At 58.6% G+C, this 20,131-nt stretch overlaps 6 protein-coding genes across 6 annotated transcripts; all 6 read right to left on the bottom strand.

Annotated features, from left to right (window-relative positions):
* Positions 1-1,167: 1,167 nt before the first annotated feature.
* On the bottom strand, positions 1,168-2,973 carry LMJF_32_1060 (putative dynein; the record flags this gene model as incomplete). Its single annotated transcript, XM_001685370.1, has 1 exon — positions 1,168-2,973. One exon carries the CDS (start codon positions 2,971-2,973, stop codon positions 1,168-1,170), a length of 1,806 nt encoding a protein of 601 aa, XP_001685422.1.
* A 1,551-nt stretch (positions 2,974-4,524) lies between these two features.
* Positions 4,525-5,139, bottom strand: LMJF_32_1050 (vacuolar sorting-like protein; the record flags this gene model as incomplete). Its single annotated transcript, XM_001685369.1, has 1 exon — positions 4,525-5,139. One exon carries the CDS (start codon positions 5,137-5,139, stop codon positions 4,525-4,527), a length of 615 nt encoding a protein of 204 aa, XP_001685421.1.
* Positions 5,140-6,916: 1,777 nt separating this feature from the next.
* On the bottom strand, positions 6,917-8,731 carry LMJF_32_1040 (conserved hypothetical protein; the record flags this gene model as incomplete). The annotated part of the gene is made up of 1 exon (XM_001685368.1): positions 6,917-8,731. The coding sequence occupies one exon, from the start codon at positions 8,729-8,731 to the stop codon at positions 6,917-6,919; it is 1,815 nt and encodes a 604-aa protein (XP_001685420.1).
* A 647-nt stretch (positions 8,732-9,378) lies between these two features.
* On the bottom strand, positions 9,379-10,044 carry LMJF_32_1030 (conserved hypothetical protein; the record flags this gene model as incomplete). Its single annotated transcript, XM_001685367.1, has 1 exon — positions 9,379-10,044. The coding sequence occupies one exon, from the start codon at positions 10,042-10,044 to the stop codon at positions 9,379-9,381; it is 666 nt and encodes a 221-aa protein (XP_001685419.1).
* Positions 10,045-10,829: 785 nt separating this feature from the next.
* Positions 10,830-13,265, bottom strand: LMJF_32_1020 (putative protein kinase; the record flags this gene model as incomplete). Its single annotated transcript, XM_001685366.1, has 1 exon — positions 10,830-13,265. One exon carries the CDS (start codon positions 13,263-13,265, stop codon positions 10,830-10,832), a length of 2,436 nt encoding a protein of 811 aa, XP_001685418.1.
* Positions 13,266-15,160: 1,895 nt separating this feature from the next.
* On the bottom strand, positions 15,161-16,432 carry LMJF_32_1010 (conserved hypothetical protein; the record flags this gene model as incomplete). The annotated part of the gene is made up of 1 exon (XM_001685365.1): positions 15,161-16,432. One exon carries the CDS (start codon positions 16,430-16,432, stop codon positions 15,161-15,163), a length of 1,272 nt encoding a protein of 423 aa, XP_001685417.1.
* Positions 16,433-20,131: the final 3,699 nt, after the last annotated feature.

Genomic DNA, 20,131 nt, shown 5'->3' with positions numbered 1-20,131 from the left:
TGTTTGGTGTCTCACGCGCGTCGACGTTTCACCAGACTGCACAGGCACCACTGCCTCTATAGTGCAGGCCTACCGGATACAGGCACGGTGGGCTTCGCTGCGACCGCGCCATGCAGCAGCTGCTTCGCCTTTTACCAAACGACACGACGCACGTGATGGCCCGCTTCCGGTAGTCTCTTTTTCATTTTGCGTGTCTATTGTGTATCCACATCAAAACAACAAAATTGTTGAGGGAGGGTTTGCGACAAATGTAGAGATGATGAGGAGTGGGTGGTCGGCAGGGGAGAGGGGGGGGGAAGTGGAGGCACGCCGAGGGTCCAGACACCGACACACGCACCAAACCGACACGTCAGCGCGGACCGCACTATCAGTATTGTGTGTGTGTGTGTGTGCCGCCAAGAGAAAGAGCGCGTTTACGTGGGACCATATATCGCTGTGTGTCAGTGCCACCTATGTACATCTCAAAGAACCGCAGGAGAGAGACGACGAACAAAGGCAACGTTGACGGGAGGCGAACAAAAAAGAAGGCGGAGGGGGCGCGACACAACGACGTAGCCTCTTCCGTCGATGCATCCCGAGACGCCGCACATGCACTCCTCCCCCCACCACCTCCTCTGCCGAACGCCCTCTTTGCCACCGTCATCCACTCCACTTGACATTCCCCCGTCGTTGTGTATAGTACATGAACAAGCAACGCACATCGCCGTGTCCGCTTGTAGAAGGAGAGAGAGAGAGAGACAGAGAGACGGAGACTCGCGCCGAGTCGGCACACGCCTACACACAACAAGTGAGGACGGAGATGAAAAAAAAAGGACGCGGCACTGTGTGCCGAGTGGCCCAGCCAAGACAATAGGACACAGAGGCGCCTCCTAACCAGCAAAACAAGACTTCCACAAGCAGCGCAGCCGGGGTTTCAATCACGAACCAGCACACAAAACAGTGTCGCCGCTCCTGCGCAGCAGCAAAGGAGCGGGGGCTGACTCCAAAATGGGAAAAGCAACACAAAGAGAGAGGTCATTTCACTTTCAGCAGGGCAGTCTCCGGTGTTTATCTCACCAGCAGCCAGCACCCCCGCACCAGTGGCTCAACCCGCTATGGCGTCTGCTTATCCTAGCCTGGGCGGGCAACAGCAACCACAAGACAAGCTGGTCGGGCAATACCAGCAGACTAGTCGTAGAGATCTATGCCGTCCTCCAGGTCCTCCAGGGCCTTAAGTCGCAGAGCATCAGTTTCTTCGCGGGTGTGGATGTCCTCGGCCTTCTCGGCGTTCACCTTCTCAATATATTTCGCGGCAACGTCGTCCAGCGCGGCTTCCTCGGTCGTCGGCGTTCGGGTGATCGCGGAGAGGTGCGTGGTGCGACGCTGACGCTGACGCTCCACTGCACGCCTCTCCTTCATGGCGCGATCAAGATTCTTGTCCCGCAGGCTTTCGTTCTCCAAAAGAGTGCCGATGACATTCTTCTCATCGGGCGCCAGCGTGCACAGCGACGGAGACAGCTCTATCAGCGACACATTGCCGTCGATGCCGCCAGTGGCGACGTAGTTGCCGTTCTGCGAGGGCTTGATGGTGTGCAAGGCATAGTCGGACACCTGGAAGGACACGGAGGGCGTGGTCTGGCGCAGCATCAAATCCCACACATCCACGTACCCGTCCATGCGAGTCGTGAAAAAGACGCCGGGCCGCACCGTGTGCCACATACCACAGGTCAAGTATGCCTTGTGGTAGAAGGTGCTAAACATGGGCGTGAACTTGAAGTCCTCGAACCACAAGCGCGCCGTCCAATCGCCGACGGTGAGGAAGTACTTGGAGAAGACGGGGTTGCGCTGCACGCTGTAGACCGGCCCGTGGTGACCGTTGAAGGTGTTCGGCAGTAGCTTCTCGTGCTGGGTCTTGCCCTTGCGATTGCAGGACAAGATCGTACCCTGCTCAGTGCCGATCATGTACTTGGCTGGTCCACCCACCTGCGGGTCGTAGTCAAGGCACAGGCCGCCGAGGACGCCTCGGGCGCCGCCGTCGTTGCTGCGGGGATGCAGCACTAAGTTGTCCTCGGCAATGGAATGGATTGTCATCGGCTTCTCCGGCAGACGGCAGTCCCACACAAAGACGTTTCCGTCCGTGGAGACGGAGAGTAGCTCGCCAGACTTGCTCTGCAGCCACTTCAGGGCCCATACCGGATCCTTGTGGCTCTCCTCGATGAGGGAGCGGGCGGCCGGTCGGTTCGGCTGGCGGGTGTCCCAGAACTGCACGACACCGTTCCAGCTCCCACCCGCGATCAGGTGAGGATCCTTTGAGTAGTACTCGATGCTGCACAGTGGCGACGGCGTGACGAGCGTCTCGACAGGTTCGTTGTGGTTCATTATGTCCCAAATGTGCGAGTTCGTGCTCATCGTCGGCGTCTGGCTCTGGAACTTGAGTCGTGAATAGGCCACGGCAATCCGGCGGCCCTCGTTCTGCCACGAGAGAGCCGCCGCCGTGCGTTTCTCTTCGGATGGATCCTTCAGCACCGCCCAGACCTTCAGCGACGCAGGCCCCATCGTCTCCTCCTCATCAGGCAGAGCTTCGGGGAAGTAGTGGCCGTATATGTCCATTGCCGTGTTCTGTTTCACGCAGCACTCGACACACTGCTCGGCGAGTCGCGCGCACGTCTGCAGGTAGACTTCCTCCCGCTCCACTTTCTTGCAATACTTCATCTTCTCCTCGAACTCGGTCGGGTCAACGGCGTGCGGCCAGCCACCCTCACCGTGAAATTGTGCGTGATTTTTGATGCGCACCGATTCGGTATTCGTACTCGCCTCGGACAGTTGCGGCACATTCTGCACCTGGCTCTCCCTGGGGTTCTGCGATGTGAAAGTGTCCTTGACCACCTCATTCGGTGCAATGTCGGCAATGATTTCGCTGTCGTTCGCCTGAAACTCCGGCATGCGGCCAAATTCGCGGGCCAGCCGCGAGTAGCTGTACGTGATCTCCGTCATCGGAGCTCGGTAGCGGTGTGGCTGAGGGAGGGGAAAATAAGCCTCTGCCGTTCCCAAACGACAAGGTGTGGTGACGAGGCCACGCTGTGTCGCTGTGTTTGCACGACAGCAGGACGAGAGCGGCCGCAACAAGCACAACGCGTGGCTCAGAGAAATCTAAAACGAAGAGGACACAATGAAGTAAGCCAAACGCCTCAAACGTGTCTCCAGTGAAAGGTGCGAGTCTTCCGTTTTTTTGTTTGGGGGGAGGGAGGGGGCTTTTCTGTGGCGGGCGGTGTTCTGCACGGGCAACACGTGAGGGAGGGCGTCCGGTGTTACAGGGACTCTCGTCTGGCGTGGCAGTCAGCTGCACTGAAAAGACACTCTTTGCCAGCGATCGACGAATAAAGAAAGCGGGGGGGGGAGAGGAAGGACGGGAGGGAGGGGGGAGGGCGGCAAGATCACACATAGAAGAATATGTGCGGGGACGCGCCGATATAGAGTTCGTGCAAGGCGTCGGTAGACGTAACGGTGTGGAAAGGAAACGAGACGGGCGAGGAGACAGATGAAAGGAGGGCGAAGGTGGAACACTAAGGAAGATGAGCAGCAAGAGCGCTGCGTCGTTGCAGGGTTCTTGCGCAGGGGACGGCGCGGCACATACATACGGAGTCGGTGGTGCTTGATGAAGTGCTTGTGAGTGTGGGCAGATGGGGTGTGGTACATGGGTGCAAATCACGAAGCGCCCTTTTTGAACCGAGACAGAGACGTGCGGTCACAGAGCTGCTCTCTCGCCCACACGCGCACTCGACTGTTGTGAACTCACCAGACTGTGGCACCGTCAGTACAACTCCCACATGCTGCTACGGTACCGAAGGTCGCTCAACCGTCTCCCGTCGTTTTATTCGCACCCTGGACTTTCATTCTCTGGTGACCACAGACAGAGGCGGCAGAAGCTTTTCGGGGACAAGGCGGCGGCCATCGGCTAGCCGCACGAGTGGTTGACGCTGATTCGCAGAGAACCGAATGAACCGCAACCCATCGCCGTCACCAAACGTTGAAGAGGGTGGAGAAGCACCACAAGAATAGCCAGAGGATACAAAGCACAAGATAGTGGTAGAGGGGACGGGGAAGCAACCGAGAGCGAAGGAGGCAACGTGAAGGAACGGAGCACAGACAGGGATCGAATCCAAGCAACAACAAAATAGAACGCTGCCAAGGTGGCTTCCAGACAGGGAAGACAGTAAAGGCGAGGAGGTGCCCTGTATTGGCTCCGCTGCGCATCACGCACAGACAGACACGCGCTCAACCACAAGTCGGAGCCTCCTAAAGACCTGACGACTCCACGAGGCGACCAACTCCAGGGCACGCCAGATATCACCTTCGCACCTTCTCCCCGCTGATGACTGAAGCACTACAGCACAAGAAACGTGCTCTCTGCCCGCACAGACATGTCATAGAACGAAATGGAAATGACAAACTCAGAGCGGGGCCGAGGGCCGAGCACCAGGCCACAAAGGAGGAGGAGGAGGGAGAGAGCCGCATCAAACGCTGAATTGCAAACGCGCAGGAGGGTCACTCCTTAGCCCATTCCTTCTTCTTGATCCTGAGGCCAGGCACCATCCCAGCCGCTGCCAAGTCCTCGGTAGCGGTGCCGCCGCCGCCGGTCTCGTCCTCCGGGTGAAACTGGTAAATGAAGGTGACCACCGACTTGTCTTGGATGTCCAACAGCATGAAGGAGGGCACAACGTTCACGTCGTACTCTGTGTCCGCGCCGCTAAGAGAGCCTGGGTTGACAAAGAGGTGGGAATCAAACTCGAAGTACTTCGACTGGTGTGTAGAGCCTGACACCAGCACGTCCACATCCAGCTCCCGCTGCACGGCCGCGAGCGAGTCCTTGTCTCCCACTGGTACTTGGTGGCCATGAATGAGCCCGAGCTTGAGGCCTTCAACCGTCAGTACGACGCTCTCGGGCATGTGATCTGCCCATTGCCGGTCGACGCTGCTCGTCACACAGTGCACCTCTGGGGCAATTGTGCGCAAGTAGTCGTACATTTCCTTGCTGCCGACGCCACCCGTGATCAACAACTTGTGAATGCGGCCAGGCGAGAACATCTTGCAAAACACCTCCGGGACGCCACTGGCCCGCTGCGGCACCCACGTGTCACCCACGACGAGCACGAGAACCATTGCTGACGCTGCTCTCCAGGCACACGCGTCGTTAATGTCGTTGACCTATACCTACCGAGAGACAGTATAACAGCCGCGCACACAGTCGGAGCGTCGATTTGTCTTCGGTTGCCTAGTGGTTGGTATGCGTACAGGAGTGTGTTCGAGTGACGCTTGCGCCGACAAACATCCCGCTCACTCCTTTCGTTGCACGTCTTCTCGCTTCCTCCGGGGTGATATATATGGAGTGGTGGTGGCGGTGCGGTACACCCGTGTGGTGGGCGTTGTGTGCGCCGATGCGCTTTTGTTGTGCCGGACCGGCCGGCACATTTGGTGTGCGAAACGCAAACGAAGAGGAAAACGTGCGAAGTGAGGGCGAGCGAGGACGACCAACACGAAAAGCGTGCCATGGAGGGCCACGGGGGTGGAGGAGGGTACAGCATGCACAGCAAAAGACGTGCGCCGAGGCACGCCAGCGCCGCGCTCACCTGGACGTTTCGGAACAGCATCGTCCCGTGATGGCAGAGACTCGGGTATGTCGTGAGAAAAAAGGGCTTGCATTCGAAGAATGCCGCGACTGCCAGGAGACACATCAACGGCCTACAGAAAGCACGCGCCGGCTCTACGTGACTGAACTCGGCACGGCGAACAGATAGCGGAGAACAAAGAAGCCCCTCCTCACAAGCGACAAGTATATCGGCATAGGAGCAGGAGAGCTGAGGAAAGCAGCGAAGCAGCTTCCAATGCACATGCAAAAGATAAGGACAATCACATACAAACACACCTGAGGCAGGCTCGCCTCCTGGCGGATGCACACGCATGCACAGAGAACGGCGCGTAAGGTTCAACACGTAAGACACAACCACCTGCAGGGCGCACCTCCCCATCACAAACACCGCGAAAGAAACAATAAGGAAGCACGGCAAGTATATGCTGAGAGAGGCTACGGATAAAGAATGAGGTCGTTTGGCGCGACGCAAACCACGGCAACAAAACGCTTCGTACAGCTCCTCCATTTAGCTGCCATAGCACGTGAGTCGCACGCCACGCTACCCACCGGTCTGTCACAGACGCGATCGCGTATGTGCCGACGCAACCATGGACGCGCGTGACAGCAACGCACCGGCTCAGCGAGCTGAGCACGCGGCCTCTGCGCCGACCTCGGCTCACCATCCCCACCTCCGCTCCGCAGGCTGCCTCACACCCGCGGCTCCCGCCATGCCGGTCGCCACCTGGCGCACCTCTCTCGCGGTCACACTCAGGCTCCCCGCACCGGTAGACCGTGTGAGGACCGTGGGGCGGGATGCGCCCGAGTCACGTTGGCACTTCGCCCACCATATAGGTGGCACAAGCGTGCTCGCACCGTCTCGGGCCGCTCCGACGCAGCGCCGCCCAGGACCGGGCGCCGCCGACACCCGTTAGCAGTAAAGCGGCTCTGGCTTCACCCTCTCCTAACCACAGGTGGCTCGGCAGGGGCAAGGGCTAGCGGGGAAGGGTGCTGCCTGGCTTTTCCAGAACGAGCAGCGGTACGAAACGCTGAGATGCGACGCACAGAGGTGTTGCCCTCTCCTTCCCTCTGCCATCCGGGACGAAAACAACGCCGCGAAAGAGACAGAAATAGAGATCATGGAGCAGAGGGCTGAGAGCCGATCTAGTTCGACACACTCAAACCCGACCGTCTCGTGGCGCGCAAACACACAAACCCCCACACACGCGCAGATGCACATAGGCGGGTGGTCAAGTAGGATGCAGGAAGGAAGTAGAAACAACAAAAAAAAACATTGTGCCGCGTGATTCGCTATGCTGTATAACGGGCGCGCCTGACCGCGCGGGCGGAATCCACGCACAGGAAGAGCAGATAAATGAACATAAGGGTGACGAAAATGCCGCCAAGCATAAGCGGCGCTCGTGGGCCTCGTCGCAGCACCCCGCTTCCTTGGGCGCGTGCTGCACTCTTGGCGTTGTGCACCTGAGAGCATCGAAGTGGGACTGTGTTCAGCCTCAACTCCTTCCACCACCGCGCTGCCCCTCGCGCACAGTCTTTCCAGGTGGCGGCCTTCTCGTATGGGACGCTCTGCTCTAGTATGGAGGCGTTGAGAGGCAGCCTCACATGTACCGGGGCTGCTAGGGTAATAGATATGCCTGTGCTCAGCCCGCTCGGTGCCACGAGGGACGCCTGGCCGGCAGCTGCAGCGTTCACAGCCTGCCGCAGTTGCGTGACCTGCTCACGCAGCTTCTCTTCGCTAACGGCACTTCGCCGCTTCTCGTCTTCCAGTTGCCTTGCACGGTACTGCTCACACGACAGCTGCTGCGCAAGCTCATCCATCTTCTTTTGACAGTGCCGCAGCTCCACCTCTTGTAGGCTTCGGTTGTCACGGTAAAGGTTATCGAGTGCCTCCTCGCGTGCACTGCAGTCCCGGCTCAGAAGCTCCAGTTTCTCTGCCAGTGCGCGGTCACCGACGACAAACCCGAGTGCCGCGTCTCCTTGAAGTGGTGCGCCGGTGACATCGTGCGCACCTGCGGTTTCGAACGAAACGAGGAAGTGCCTATCTTTGGCGACGTGCGGCAGCGGACTGGCGTCGCTGACGTCCTCGTTGGCTGGGTGCTGAGTAGCGTTTGCGGAGATCGGACTCGCTGTTTGAGAGAACCGGTGCGGATCCCCCGAGACATTCTCCATGACGGTGCGCTCTCCACGTTTCCACTGCTCGAGCTCCTCGCGAAGTCGTCGCAGTTCGTCAGACTCCGCAGCGGAATTCGGCGCTGTTGCCTCTGCACGGCGTTCCTGCTCCTGCTTTACACAGCCACTCAACAACGCCTCTCGCTCAGCATGTTTTGCAGCGTTCTGCTCAAGACTCTCAATAAGCGACTCGTAGTAGGCCCGCTCGTCACCCCACTGCGCTACCAGCTTCTGCACCGCCGCACGCACCTGCGCATCAAGGTGCGAGGCGGTCAAGCCGCTTGCACGCAGCACTCGCTGCACCTCTTCGTATTGCTTCTCACTTTGCAGCTGACTCCGCTCCTCGCCGCTCCGCATCACCATTTCCTTCAGTCGCTGAATCTGCTCACGCAGAGAGGCAACGTAGGTGGCATCAAGCAAGGGGGTGTCCGCAAGGTTGGGCGAAACCTTGCCCGAGCTGCTGCCAAACGCCGTGCTAGGCCTAGCAGGGGCGGTAGAAGCGGCGCCGAAGAGCCGGTGCTCGACTAGGTTCTGAATCGAATGTTCGAGACTCGTGTTTGTGGACTCCCACAGCTTCCGCGCGGCGGCGAAGCGGAGGCGCATACGCGTGAGTTCTTTTTCGACGGAGATGCTTTCCCCCCTCAGCTCCTCGTAGAGCTGCACCTGGCGGGCCAGTTTCCGGCTGAGGGTGGAGATATGCTGTCTCAGCACCTCTGGATTAGATTGCTCGTCTACGTTGCCGTGCTGCGATGGTGCGAACGCCCCTGGCGACTCCTCCTCGCCGAGCTCCACAACATTGCGAAATGTTTTCAGCAGCGAGTTCATGCTAGACAAAAGAGGGGGAAGGGGTACAACGAAGCAAAAAAGACGCCCTCGCGCCAGTTTATACTTGTGATGGAAGGAGGAGGAAGAAAAGCTGAGCTGCCGCAGCTGCATACTTGCGTAGCGTTGCGCTTGCGTTGCAACTCTGCGGTGCACCTCGGCTCGCCAACAGCAGCAACAACCGCGGTGATAGGCAGACGGAGGGATGGGGTGGAGAAGGGTTGAGAAACGGCGAGCGTCATCGCTTACCGAACACACAGGACACCGAAAAGTAAAATGGCAAGTTGCAACATGCACGCGAGAAGAACCAAGACCATCAACAGCCCTCTAGATTCGATCTGATGAATTGCGTGGGCTATGAACGCAGAAAAGGAGGGGGATAGGATGGCCGCATCAGGCGTTCCCACGCGTACAACGTGGGCATAAGCGTGTACTTCACAGCACGCCTGCCCCAGCTTTAGCTCCGATTAGCACGTCGGTTGTGATTCTTGTTTGTTGTGCCTCCTTTTGGTCTTCGCCCTTTCCCGGTCATCTGGCGGCAGTCAAAACCGGTCCTAGCGCATGCTACGGGAACGAGCCAGAGCGCGCGGAATCGCTTCTTCCCCCAAAACAACACGAAGAACAGCAAGGGACGATACACGTTTCCGTGACGGATACGTGGGGTGGTGTGGAGTCGCAGAGAGCGTGTGGGAGCGCCCCGCAGGCCGCTGCGGAGTACCTTTGCCTCCGCCTCGACATTGCGTGCCCATAACCCTCACCCCTCACCTTTTTCCATCGCTGCAGTGGTCGCTTTGTACCCACGGCCTCTGCACGCCCTCCAGTAGAGCACGAACAGACTTCTCGCAAAAGCCGCAGACCTCCTCCTCGGTCCCAGGGTCTATCTTGATCTCGCACCGCTTCATGTCCACATCCTCCACCACAAAGCCACCTGCGGTGCGCAGGCAAGCGCCGCGCTCGACAACACGCGCCACGGTCTCATCCGGGATCTCGCCGTAAAATGTGAGGGTTGTATTGGGCATCGATACCTGCTTCCCCGTCCCGAAATCGTACAAGACGGTCGTCATGACAGTGCCCAGATTGTCGTTCGAGTATGCATGTATGAAGGCCGCAGCTTGCTGCTCAGACGCGGGCTTTTCGCGAATCTCGCCGTGGTAGTCGACAACCTGGTCAAAGGTAATAGCGACGCTGCCCGGCCGCTTAGCAACACGGTCCTGCAGCGCTGCGTCGCGAGCCACCTTGACTCGAAGCTCGTCCATCTTCGCTTGCGCAATCGCACGCGTCAGGGTAAAAGGGTCCGAATCGCGGATTTGTTTCTCGTCTATATCAGGTGATAGGTACACCAGGTCGTAGGTGGCACCGAAGTGGCGCTGCGCAATCTCGCGGCGGCGTGGCGCGCTCGTCCCAACGATCATGATGGGTTTCTGCATTTTTTCCCAGGTCGATTCATGTCGTCTTCTTGGATGTGTATATGCCTGCGCTGTCGTCAGCGCCTTCCCTTGTTGTGCAGTTTCCCGCGATGGCAATCATTGCCATCGTCGAGAGTCGGCAACGAAGCGACAGAAAGATAGAGGTAGCAGCGGCATACAATTGAGAGGGAAAGAATAGTGTCGAAGGGCAGCCGCGCATCCATGCAAAGACCCGCTGACCCGAGGTAGGACAAGGGCAGCCGCCGCTGGCGCAACGAGTGCCGCCGTTGTATCATGATCGCCCCCTCTCCTATTTGTCGTTGACTCGGGGTCAAGACCAGTGCCGCCACCCGCATACGCACACACACACACACACACAGCGGGAATAACCACCCGCCTTGGCAGCCCCGAGGCCCTTCGCATTCTTTGCCATTCAAGTATGTGGGCGTGTACGTGCGCTTCTCCCCTCCGCCGACGCGCTTCATCAGGAGCAAATGGAAAGGAAACACACAAGAGAAGGCGGAGAGGGGGCAGGAGGTAGATCCGACCCCTGAGCGGACGCACCACAACGGGGAAAAAAGGTAACGGCAGCGAAGAAGCCTCTCGGCAAGTGAAAACTACTGAGTGTATGCCTCGCATGCACTGCCTTCCTCCACTACGATCCACCTCCCCACCGCCACCAAACATGCGCACACGCACACTCTCCAGTGCCTCAGGTGCACCATCACACCAAGAGACAGAGGCCCCCATGCGACCGCCCCAGCAGCGCCTCACACCCGTACCGCAAACCACCCAGTTCGCCCTCGCTACGTGTGACGCAGCTCCGGGAACATGGTTTGGTCCTTGGTGGGCGGCGCCTGCTTCAGGTAAGCGGTGTACGTCGACCACACCTTCCTGCTCTGAAGTTGGAACGTGTCTTTGTGCCGACGCGTCGTGCTGAGCAGGATCTGCTCCTTGAGCAACTCGCTCTGCTGGCGCTTGTGGAACGTCTTGCTGTCGGCCTCCAGGCGCTGCACGAACTGCTTCAGCTTCTCGCGCGGCACGTGATTGAACTTGATGACAAACGGGTGTTTCAAGAGCTGCTGCACAGACCATCGCAGTGACACATCGACACAAACGCTGCGGAGAATAAAGTCGTAAAACGACTCTGACCAGTTGAGCGGTTTGGTCATCTTGGAGAGCTTCAACATGGTGCCGTAGTTCCAGAAATCAGACTTGAACTGATCGCATGGGTGAATACCAGCCGCCAACTCCATGAGCATGATGCCCAGGGACCACACGTCCGCCTTGGCCGTGAACACCACCGCCTCGCCGGTGCCGCCGTCGTCGATGTCGGCGATGCGGTGTAAAATGTTCGCTGCGAACCGCTCTGGTGCCTTGTACAGTATTGTGCCGAGGTCGATGCCTCGCCGCTCGACGTGCTGCCGGTCCTCCATCACAGAGCCGCAGCCGAAGTCGGCAAGTTTGAACTTCTGCTGATCACAGCAGAGCATCACGTTGGCCGGCTTTAGATCGCAATGAATGATGGAGTAGTCGGTGTGCAGCTCGTTCAGACCCATCAACACGTCCCGAGCCAGCATTGAGAGTAGCACCTCCGGCATCGGTGTCTCACGCTTCACGTTCTTTTCCCATGTGGCCGGCTCCTTGTATGTGCTGCGGCCCAGAGCATGCCGTGGAGACCCATAAAGCAGCTGGTCCTTGCAACACTCCCTCATTGCCTGCTGCGCTGACGGGTCGCCCGACATGTAGTTTCGAAACGTCGACTGAGTGACCCGCATCAACTCCTCGCTAGGGATGCGAGAGACCATCTGCTGAATGTTCTCCACTGTGAAGGACATCAGCTCCATCAGGATGCTCAGCTGCTTCTTCTCTGCATCGAGCGACGCCACTGCGTTGAACATTTGCATGAGGTAAGCCGGCGGTGGACGCGATCGTTGCAGAGTGATCATGGTCAACTCCTTCACGAGCCCTTTCTTGTACCCCTGCCGCTCCACGTCGTTCGTCGCGTTCATCGCCTCGTCAATGTTCATGCACTTGAGAGCGTACAGCTTGCCATCCAAGCGGACTCGGAACACCGTTCCCTGAGTGCCTTTGCCAATCATCACCTCAACCACCACCTCATCCATGTCAAGCGAGCAGTTGCTGTGGCCGATCTCCTCCGCCGCAATTTGCTTTGCCCGCCGCGCCGCTGCGCCGCGGCTGGCGTGCCCGCCGTGGCGGTGACCGGCGCCCGAGGTTGTTGACAGGAGGGAGGACGAGCTGTCCTGATGACGCAGACTGGAGAAGCTGACGGAGTGTGTGAGACGGCTAGAGGCGTTGAAGCCATTGGTGGGCGACAACGCTGATGTCGGGGTGGTCACCGTCACAGGCGAAATCGTCGTCGCAGGCGAGGACAACGTGGCACCCGTTTCGGCGCTCTCACACAGCTGCGTGCTGTGCACAGGAGGAAAGCCGTAGCTGCTGGTGCTGCCTAGAGACTTGGCCTTGAAGGAGCGAAACAGAGGCGAGCCAGGAGGCACCTTGGCGTCTTCAAACAGCGACGCCCACGGATTCGCGATGGGGACCGGCTTTGGGGGCGGCAGCGGCACAGGTACCGCAGTTGGGGCGACGGCGCTCTGAAGCGGCGGCGCGCTCATTCGGAGAGTGTTCGCTGTGGACTGCCCTAGCGATGCCTTTGCTGGCACAACAGGGGAGCCGGAGGGGACGGCAGATACCACTGGTGCTGTTTCTTTGCGGCCGCAGTGGTCAGCCGACATTTGAATGTTCAAGATTGCCTCCTGAACCGTGTCCACGGAACGGGCGAGTTTCTTCTGCCGCAGTCGTTCTACCAGCAGGCGTGCGTCCTCTGTCCCGGTGAACGTGCTCTTTCCTTCCACAAACATTGAGATGCCGTCAATCAGTACGAAGATGTTGGTGTCATTGACGTGAATGAACTTGGCCTCGTTTTGCGGGGACACCATCGTCCTCTTCTCCACCGACGCGTTGCCGCCGATGCCTGCCATCTCCCTTGCCGTCGATTCGACCGTGGAGTTGTTGCTCGACGGACCCGCCGTGTTCGTCGTGCGAAAGCTCGGGCCTGTCGTGATCATTGGTGAAACAATATTGTCATCCACGTCGATGAAGAACTTGTTGAGCTCCTGCTCATTCTTCTGCTGCACCTGCAACTCAGGGGCTGCGTGATCCATGAGCCCGGCCAGGTCGAAGTACAGCCCCGACTTGCGGAGCGGCCGCTTCGCACGCATGTTTCTTGCGCCCTCAATCCAATTATCTGTGAAGCAACAAGAGCCGCACTCCAGCACCTCAGCTCCCCGAATGAGCTCAGTGACAGACTTCAGCAGAGACCACAATAGCAAAAGAAGTTCGAATGAACGCACGCTGTGGGATGGTGGTAATACGGGCTAAGGGGAGGGGGAGCCCACCTGAACTGCGCGCCGCCTCCGAGTATGAGTACGCAATCGCACTGCCTGGAGCGAAGAGTTCAGCAGTTCTGCTGCGAAAACGGTGGCGCCAGGCGTCTTCTTTTTCTCCGTTTTCCTGTTGTTTCGCTGCCGTTGTGGATACCCACCCGATTACTGTTCGCTCTTCCTTTGCCAGCCCTCCCTCCCTGCAACACATTCGCACACACTTAACGGGGAAAAAAAAAGAAACGAACGCATACACCACCACCAAAAAGGAAATGAAAAAAAAGAACACACACACACAAACACACACACACACACGTAAACAACAAAAGCGCCCGCGCGCGCCGACTGCAAACTCCCTTCACGTCTGGTGTATTGTGTACGTGTATGCGGGTATGCGGGAAAGACGCATAAAAGCGGCCACAGCAACGGCACAGCGGCCTCTGGCTCGACGACGCGTCTCAATCGACAAGCTTTAGCGTCGTTGGGCCACCTCCGACCAGCAGCCCCACCCCGTCCGCGACAACTACGCAGAAACCAGCAAGCGGAGAGACAAAAGGAAAGAAGAAGGGGCGGACAGCACGAGTCAGTCTCAGAGAAGAGACGTCCGGCGTCACTGCCGCTGTATGAGCGTTTATGTGGGTGTGTGTCTGTGTCCGCTCCTGCGTGTACCCGCCCGGCGACGTCAACAGCCGGAAAGCTTTGAGGCAAGTGCCTGGCTATCGACGCACTGGGGAAGGGAGTGGGAATGCGGTAGAAGCTCCTTTGCGTTTTCTATTTTACACAGGACGGCGACGCTGCGGCACCATCAGTGAGAGCGCGAGCACGACAGGCAGCTAGTCCCCGGGGAAAGACTACAAGAAATAGCAGCCAAGTGGAAGCGTACGAGGGAGAAGAGGGTGAGAGACGAGCGGAGACGGTTGGCGCAGCTCTGAGAACGACGCGCATAAAATGCTGACGCATTCGTGTAGCGCGCAAAGCGACTGAGGCCCCACGAGCGAAGCATCTCCTCCACCCCACCCCAGCCTCAGGAGAGGCCATGCCTTTGCGCTCGTGTGTATGTGTGTGTGTGTGTGAGTGTTCGTGCGTACGATACACAGCAGGCAAAGGAATGAAAGCCGTGACGCATGCTCTGAGCATATACAACTGCAGAATAACGAAAAAAAAATAATAATATGCACGCGGCACGATACACAGCACACTTCACATCAGAGTGGTATACACTGAAGAAAGAGAGATCAGGAAGTGAGTGTGAGGGAGGAGGGCTCTACTTGCGGTTCGCGAGGAAGATGTTCACAAGACACCCTGTCACACGTCCTTTACGACTGCGCTGTATGTTTTTCTTTTTCGTTGCTGTTTTTTTTTTTTGGTCCATGGTGGCAGCTCGGACGCTCACACCCGGTATGCCTCAGGACAGCCGGAGAGTTGAAAAGGAGGTGCACGCAGAAATACCTAAACCTGTTGGAAAAAGCCGACACACGGCCCACACGCGGCAGGGGACGGAGTAGAACAACAAGCGGAGCCCGAGGGTCGCCCTCCGTGCGTGCCTGCAGCGAGAGGACGACGATAGAAAAGAGTAGCGGTAACGTCCCACTCTCCCCACCACGTTTTCTATCTCCTGCAGCACACTCAGAATGACGACGCTGCGCGCAGGGCAGCACACACACGAGGAAGATCGGGAGAGACAGAGAGAGACAACTGCCCCCCTCGCCACCCCCCCCCACACACGACGCGCCCTAGTCATCATCTTCCTCGACGATGGACTCCTTGGTGAAGGTGGAGCGGGCATCGAGCGCGGGCGGATTGCGCACGCCGGCATAGAGCACATGCGGTGGTGGAAGCTCGGCTCCGAAGCACGCATCGGCACCACTGTAGGACATGCACGGCGAGCTGTATGTGCAGGCCTTCAGTTCCTCAGCGGCACGAAGGGCTTCCAGGTACCACTCTGCCCAGATCACGCCGGCCACCTTGCCCTCCTCCATCTGCACAACACTCGCCTGCTCGTCTGCTTCACTCGCTGACGCTTTTTTGTGAAGCTGCTGGTCCTGCTGCTCGCGGAGTCGCGCCGCCGCGGCAGCGGCAGCCGCCCGCCGCATCATCATTGGCGGGCGTTGTCCACTTGTCGAGATGAAAGCGGCGTCTGGGTTCGGCACCTTCACTTTCATCGGCAGCGACGTCGATCTTACACTCACCTCACTAAAGGTCCACTGTGTGGACGAAACGGTGCTGCTGTGCTGGCCGTCTGCGGAGTTTTGGTCAAGTAGGTCGCTCATGACGCTCAGCGGTGCCTCCTGCTCCACCTCCCCCGCGGAGTCTTCGAAGGAGTCGGATTCGCTCGTTCTGTCGCGGTCGTGGTCGAACGCGGCAGCGTGCCGGTGCTTTCGGCGATCCTGGTGCGCACGCAAGCGCTCCCGCAGCGCCATTTTGCGATTACGGTACTGAATATTCACCGCACTAACGGGGTGATTGGCGGGGTCCCAGGACTCAATGAAGAGCAGTATCGACTGCCGCAGAGTGCGGCACACGCTCGTGTAGAGTTCACACTCGCTGAAGATGGCCGAGAGGGCCCAGTGTTGGTAGCGCCTCATGCACCCGATCAGCACGTTCGTTTGTAGCTCGCCGAGAGGGCAAGCGAAGAGCACCGGATGCCATCGCCGGTCCACTGCAAAGTCCAACGCACGGGTCACGTCGCGGGGGCTAAAGTCGTCACCACTATTCACCCCATCCGCGCGCCAGGTGCGCATGTCCACAATATTAATAATGCGAATGGGGCCACGCGTGAGGCAGTTGGTGGCGGCCTTCCCGGTAACCTCCGATCCGAGCAACCGCTTCACCGGGCCCGGCAGCTGCTCAATAGAGAGAAGCACAAGATTCGTAATGCCGATGTGGCGCAGGTAAAGCACATTTTCCTCCGTTGGGTAGGCGCTGCGGTAGACGCCATCCTCCACCATGGAGAAATTCGATGGCGGCACAAGCAGTGGGCCATTCGCTCTACTTGAAAACGTCATGATCGGCGAGGGTTTCGTACCAGGGAGGTGAAGAGGTGCGCAGATAGCCCGCGTATGACCAACCGCACGTGTCGCTGTCTTTCTAGGTGCTTACATGACGGTCTGCTGCCCCGCGCTAATGTGGCATCAGAGAAGAATGGGGAAACGGAAGAGGAACGTCGATGATTCGATGAGGGTTTCATCGACATGCTGCACGTTGCCAGGCAGTCAAGAGGGGGGGGAGGGGAAGCTGAAGTGTGTAGTCCACTTTTGCTGAATTGCTGTTTCGTTTTTCTTGGTGGTGTGTGGAGGGGGGGGGGTTGGACGACAGCGCGGGGTGCGCCTTTTCTTATCCATCACCACCCACCCCTCGCCACGTCGTTAGCCAGCACCCGTTTTGTGTGGTAAGCGGGGTTGCGGCTTGCGTTGTCTGCAGGGCTGTCTCTACCGCCTGTCGACCACCCGTCCGTTGGATGCTGTCGATGGAGACCTACACGTGAATTTCGGAGGCGGGTCGCTTGGCCCGCATAGGATGGCAGGCCGATGTTGCTGTCACCACCCGCATCACCTCTGGGCCAACGGCCAAGCTCATTCGGGTGCGCTCTTCGCTGATGCACGGAGCCGTCCCTGGTTCGCAGGCTCAAGAGCGGCCGCAGATGCACGGAAAGAAGCACCTGGAAAAGGTGACCTTGCCAGATCCGTCCCCCCCCCCACCACCACCACCACCGTTCCCCAACACACACAGTCGTCGAGCACGAGTTCTCCCCTGGCTGTGCATCCAGACCCACCCCCGCGTTGTAACGCTGCTCATCTGGCCAGCTGTGTCGACTTGTCGCAGCCAGAGAATGAGGGGGGCGCCATCTGAGACGACCTTTCTTCTCCTTCACGATGGCGATCGCCCATTCAAGGAGAGGGGTCGGTGCTGCGCTCGGCACACCATAATGGTTGCTGCCAGTGAGGGGAGGGGCCTCGACATCCGCGTCTGTCACTGGCGGTGTGGGAGTGACACTTTCTGGGAACGCGCGGGGGCACTGGTCGGGGGTACTTCCCACGCACCGCATCCGTTGCTGCCTCTTGCTCCTCATCTCGCCGCACAGATCGGCAATGTGCATCGCTTCGACCAGTGCCGTGTGCAAAGGGGCTCCCCTCCGCTCTTCTCTGGCCGCTGGTAGGCGTCGATGGGCTGGTCTCGGGTAGAATTTGTAGGACGTGCAGGATGGCCCCTCCTCCTCTTCAGGCTGTGACAGCCGAGTAACCTGCACGGGAGCACGATGGCGCGTATTCGAGGCGTGGGGAGCACATGCGTGTTCTTATTCCGCCGCTTGCCTCTGCTCGCGGTCACCCTTCGGGGATGCGGGCGCCATCGGAGCGCCCTGTGCCACGTAGGCGTCGCATTGTGGGTGCGGCAGCCCCGTAAGGCGGGGGCCATTGTATTGGAGGTGGGAAGGCAATGACCGGGGCTGCTGTGTGAGGCGTGTGCGCGCAGTGCGCAGTTGGACCGTCTCAACCTCACACCCCTTCCAAGACGGAGCGGAATTCCTGAACCGACGCGAGCGTCCTGTGCTCGCCCTCTTCGTGCTGCGTCATGCACGCCCCGGCGAGATCTACGTCGTTTCGCGAGAGATGCGTATGATGGTTGCGTTGGGGGTGCAACAACGCGATCCATCGGAGTCTTCCCAATGGGGGTCCCCCAACGACACCTCTGTAATGCCACACTGATTGAAGGGCATGTAGTCCTCACATCAAAATCTGTGAGCGACAGGGTGGAAGTGCCTTACTTTAGCATAACGAGCCCGTGAACAGGTGGGGAGTGCGTGCATATTCGCATCACAAAGCCACCGTGACCGGTGCGGCATGCGTGTGTGAGGAGGACGTCAACATGGCCTACACGATGCGGGGTGACAATTCGGCATTTGGAGATGTCATCGATCAGCTTTCGCGTTTGCCTTCGGTGAGGGGGGGGGGAAGGGATGGGGGAGCTGATAGCACGGACGAGCTGCGGGAGAGGAGGAGAAGAGAGGCGGGATTCGTCAGCACTCCCTCTTCATGGGTACAACTTTTATCGCAGCATTACCGTCTCGGCGAGCGCCAGCGAAGTCATCCTAGTCGTTTGTGTCAGCAGCAGTGTTAGGAAGGGGTTGCTGGGACGGAGCTACGTCGCGCCTTCTTTCAGTTGCTGCTCAAGTGAAAGGAGCACCAAACACATTCCCCTGTCATCTGCCCTTGACGCCTGTGCGATAGAAGCATTGCCATGAAAGTGAAGGGAAGGGGCAGGCAATGTGTAGCGCGAGGGGCGTGTGTGTGGGGGGGGGGGGGAAGGACCAAAAAGCAAAAGAAAGGAAGGTGAAGGAACCGCAACAGAACGCGCTGCGAGTGAAAGCGCGCACGACCACAGCCCCCTGCCAGCCCAGGCAGACACACACACACACAGAGAGAGAGAGAGAGAGAGGGAGATATTCGGTTCGCATTCGTTTTTTTTTAGCATAAAGAGAGCTTGCATGCCCGACTGCAAATCGACGTAGAACGACCGAATCTCATGGAGCCGACTGCAACCGCACGTTCCTCCCTGCGTCCCCGACGCAGGCGGATACAACCGCATTCAAAGGGGCCAACGCATGCACGCGGCTCCATCGTTACTACGGCAAGCACAGCTACTCTTCGAAACACACTCATTAGGTACGTTGCTCTTTCCTTCAGGCAGCTTCTCTTCCTTGTTTTGGTTTGTGTTTCTTGCTTGTTCTTCTTTTCTCATTTACGCTACGAGTGGCTTCGTGCATGGGGCGCCACTTCCCTTTCTTTTTCACCCATTTCCTCTCCTTTGCCTGTGTGTGTATGTGTGTGTGGGGGGCGGATGTATTGGTCCGATATATATATATATATGGTAGACCGATGCATACACACGCACACACAGATACATGCGGGACTAGCGCACACAGACATCCCCCAAACCGAAACAAAGTGGGGACACGTTGCACCGGCATTTTCTTTTCTTCTTTACAAGAGAGAAACAGCACACGAGAGACGAGAGGCTTGCCATCGCTCTTATCCCCAACGCCGCGACACATCCTCTTTACGGGGTGTAACGTTACAACAGTATCTCCCTCTCTCTCTATATATAATCTACCTTTCCACCAACACACGCCCTCTGCCGAGAGAAGGGGAGAAAGGCGGTCCACCAACGCATACACGCACAAATACAGTCACTAACACTGCTGCAGGTGCACGCCAACACCCACACCTACGCGGACACAGACACACGGCAACACGAGAAGCCACCGTTGCCGAGACACGGCCGCGTCAACACACGCTGACGTGAAGCGGCTGCGCGGAACGCGAGCGAGCGTTGAGGGCAGCAACGCAAAGGTGTTAAAAACGCGATGAGAGAGGCGAGGTGGTGGAGGAGGGGAGGGGGCGGCAAACATCATACACCCTCTGAATCAACACACGCACCGTCTTTCTCTCTTCCCTTTACGGGCATCCCCCTGGGACGGTCAGCGATGCCGCCATCCAGCACTTTCCTCATCCGTTCTCCTTGCTGACAACGTTGCACGCCGCCTCTATGCGACGCATGTCACATGAAAGGTGAAGAATGTCGGGCGGAGGGCGAGGCAGGGAGTCGATGAGCCACGAGGTTCCGGCAAGGCAACTTGAGCTCCTAATGAGCACCTCGACACCTTCCTCGCTTTCCCTCCGCTGTGTCGACCTCTGTTAGCCAGCGTG

Source organism: Leishmania major, chromosome 32, assembly GCF_000002725.2.
Source record: "Leishmania major strain Friedlin complete genome, chromosome 32".
NCBI lineage: Eukaryota > Euglenozoa > Kinetoplastea > Trypanosomatida > Trypanosomatidae > Leishmania > Leishmania major.
This window is presented reverse-complemented; position numbering and strand designations above follow the sequence as displayed.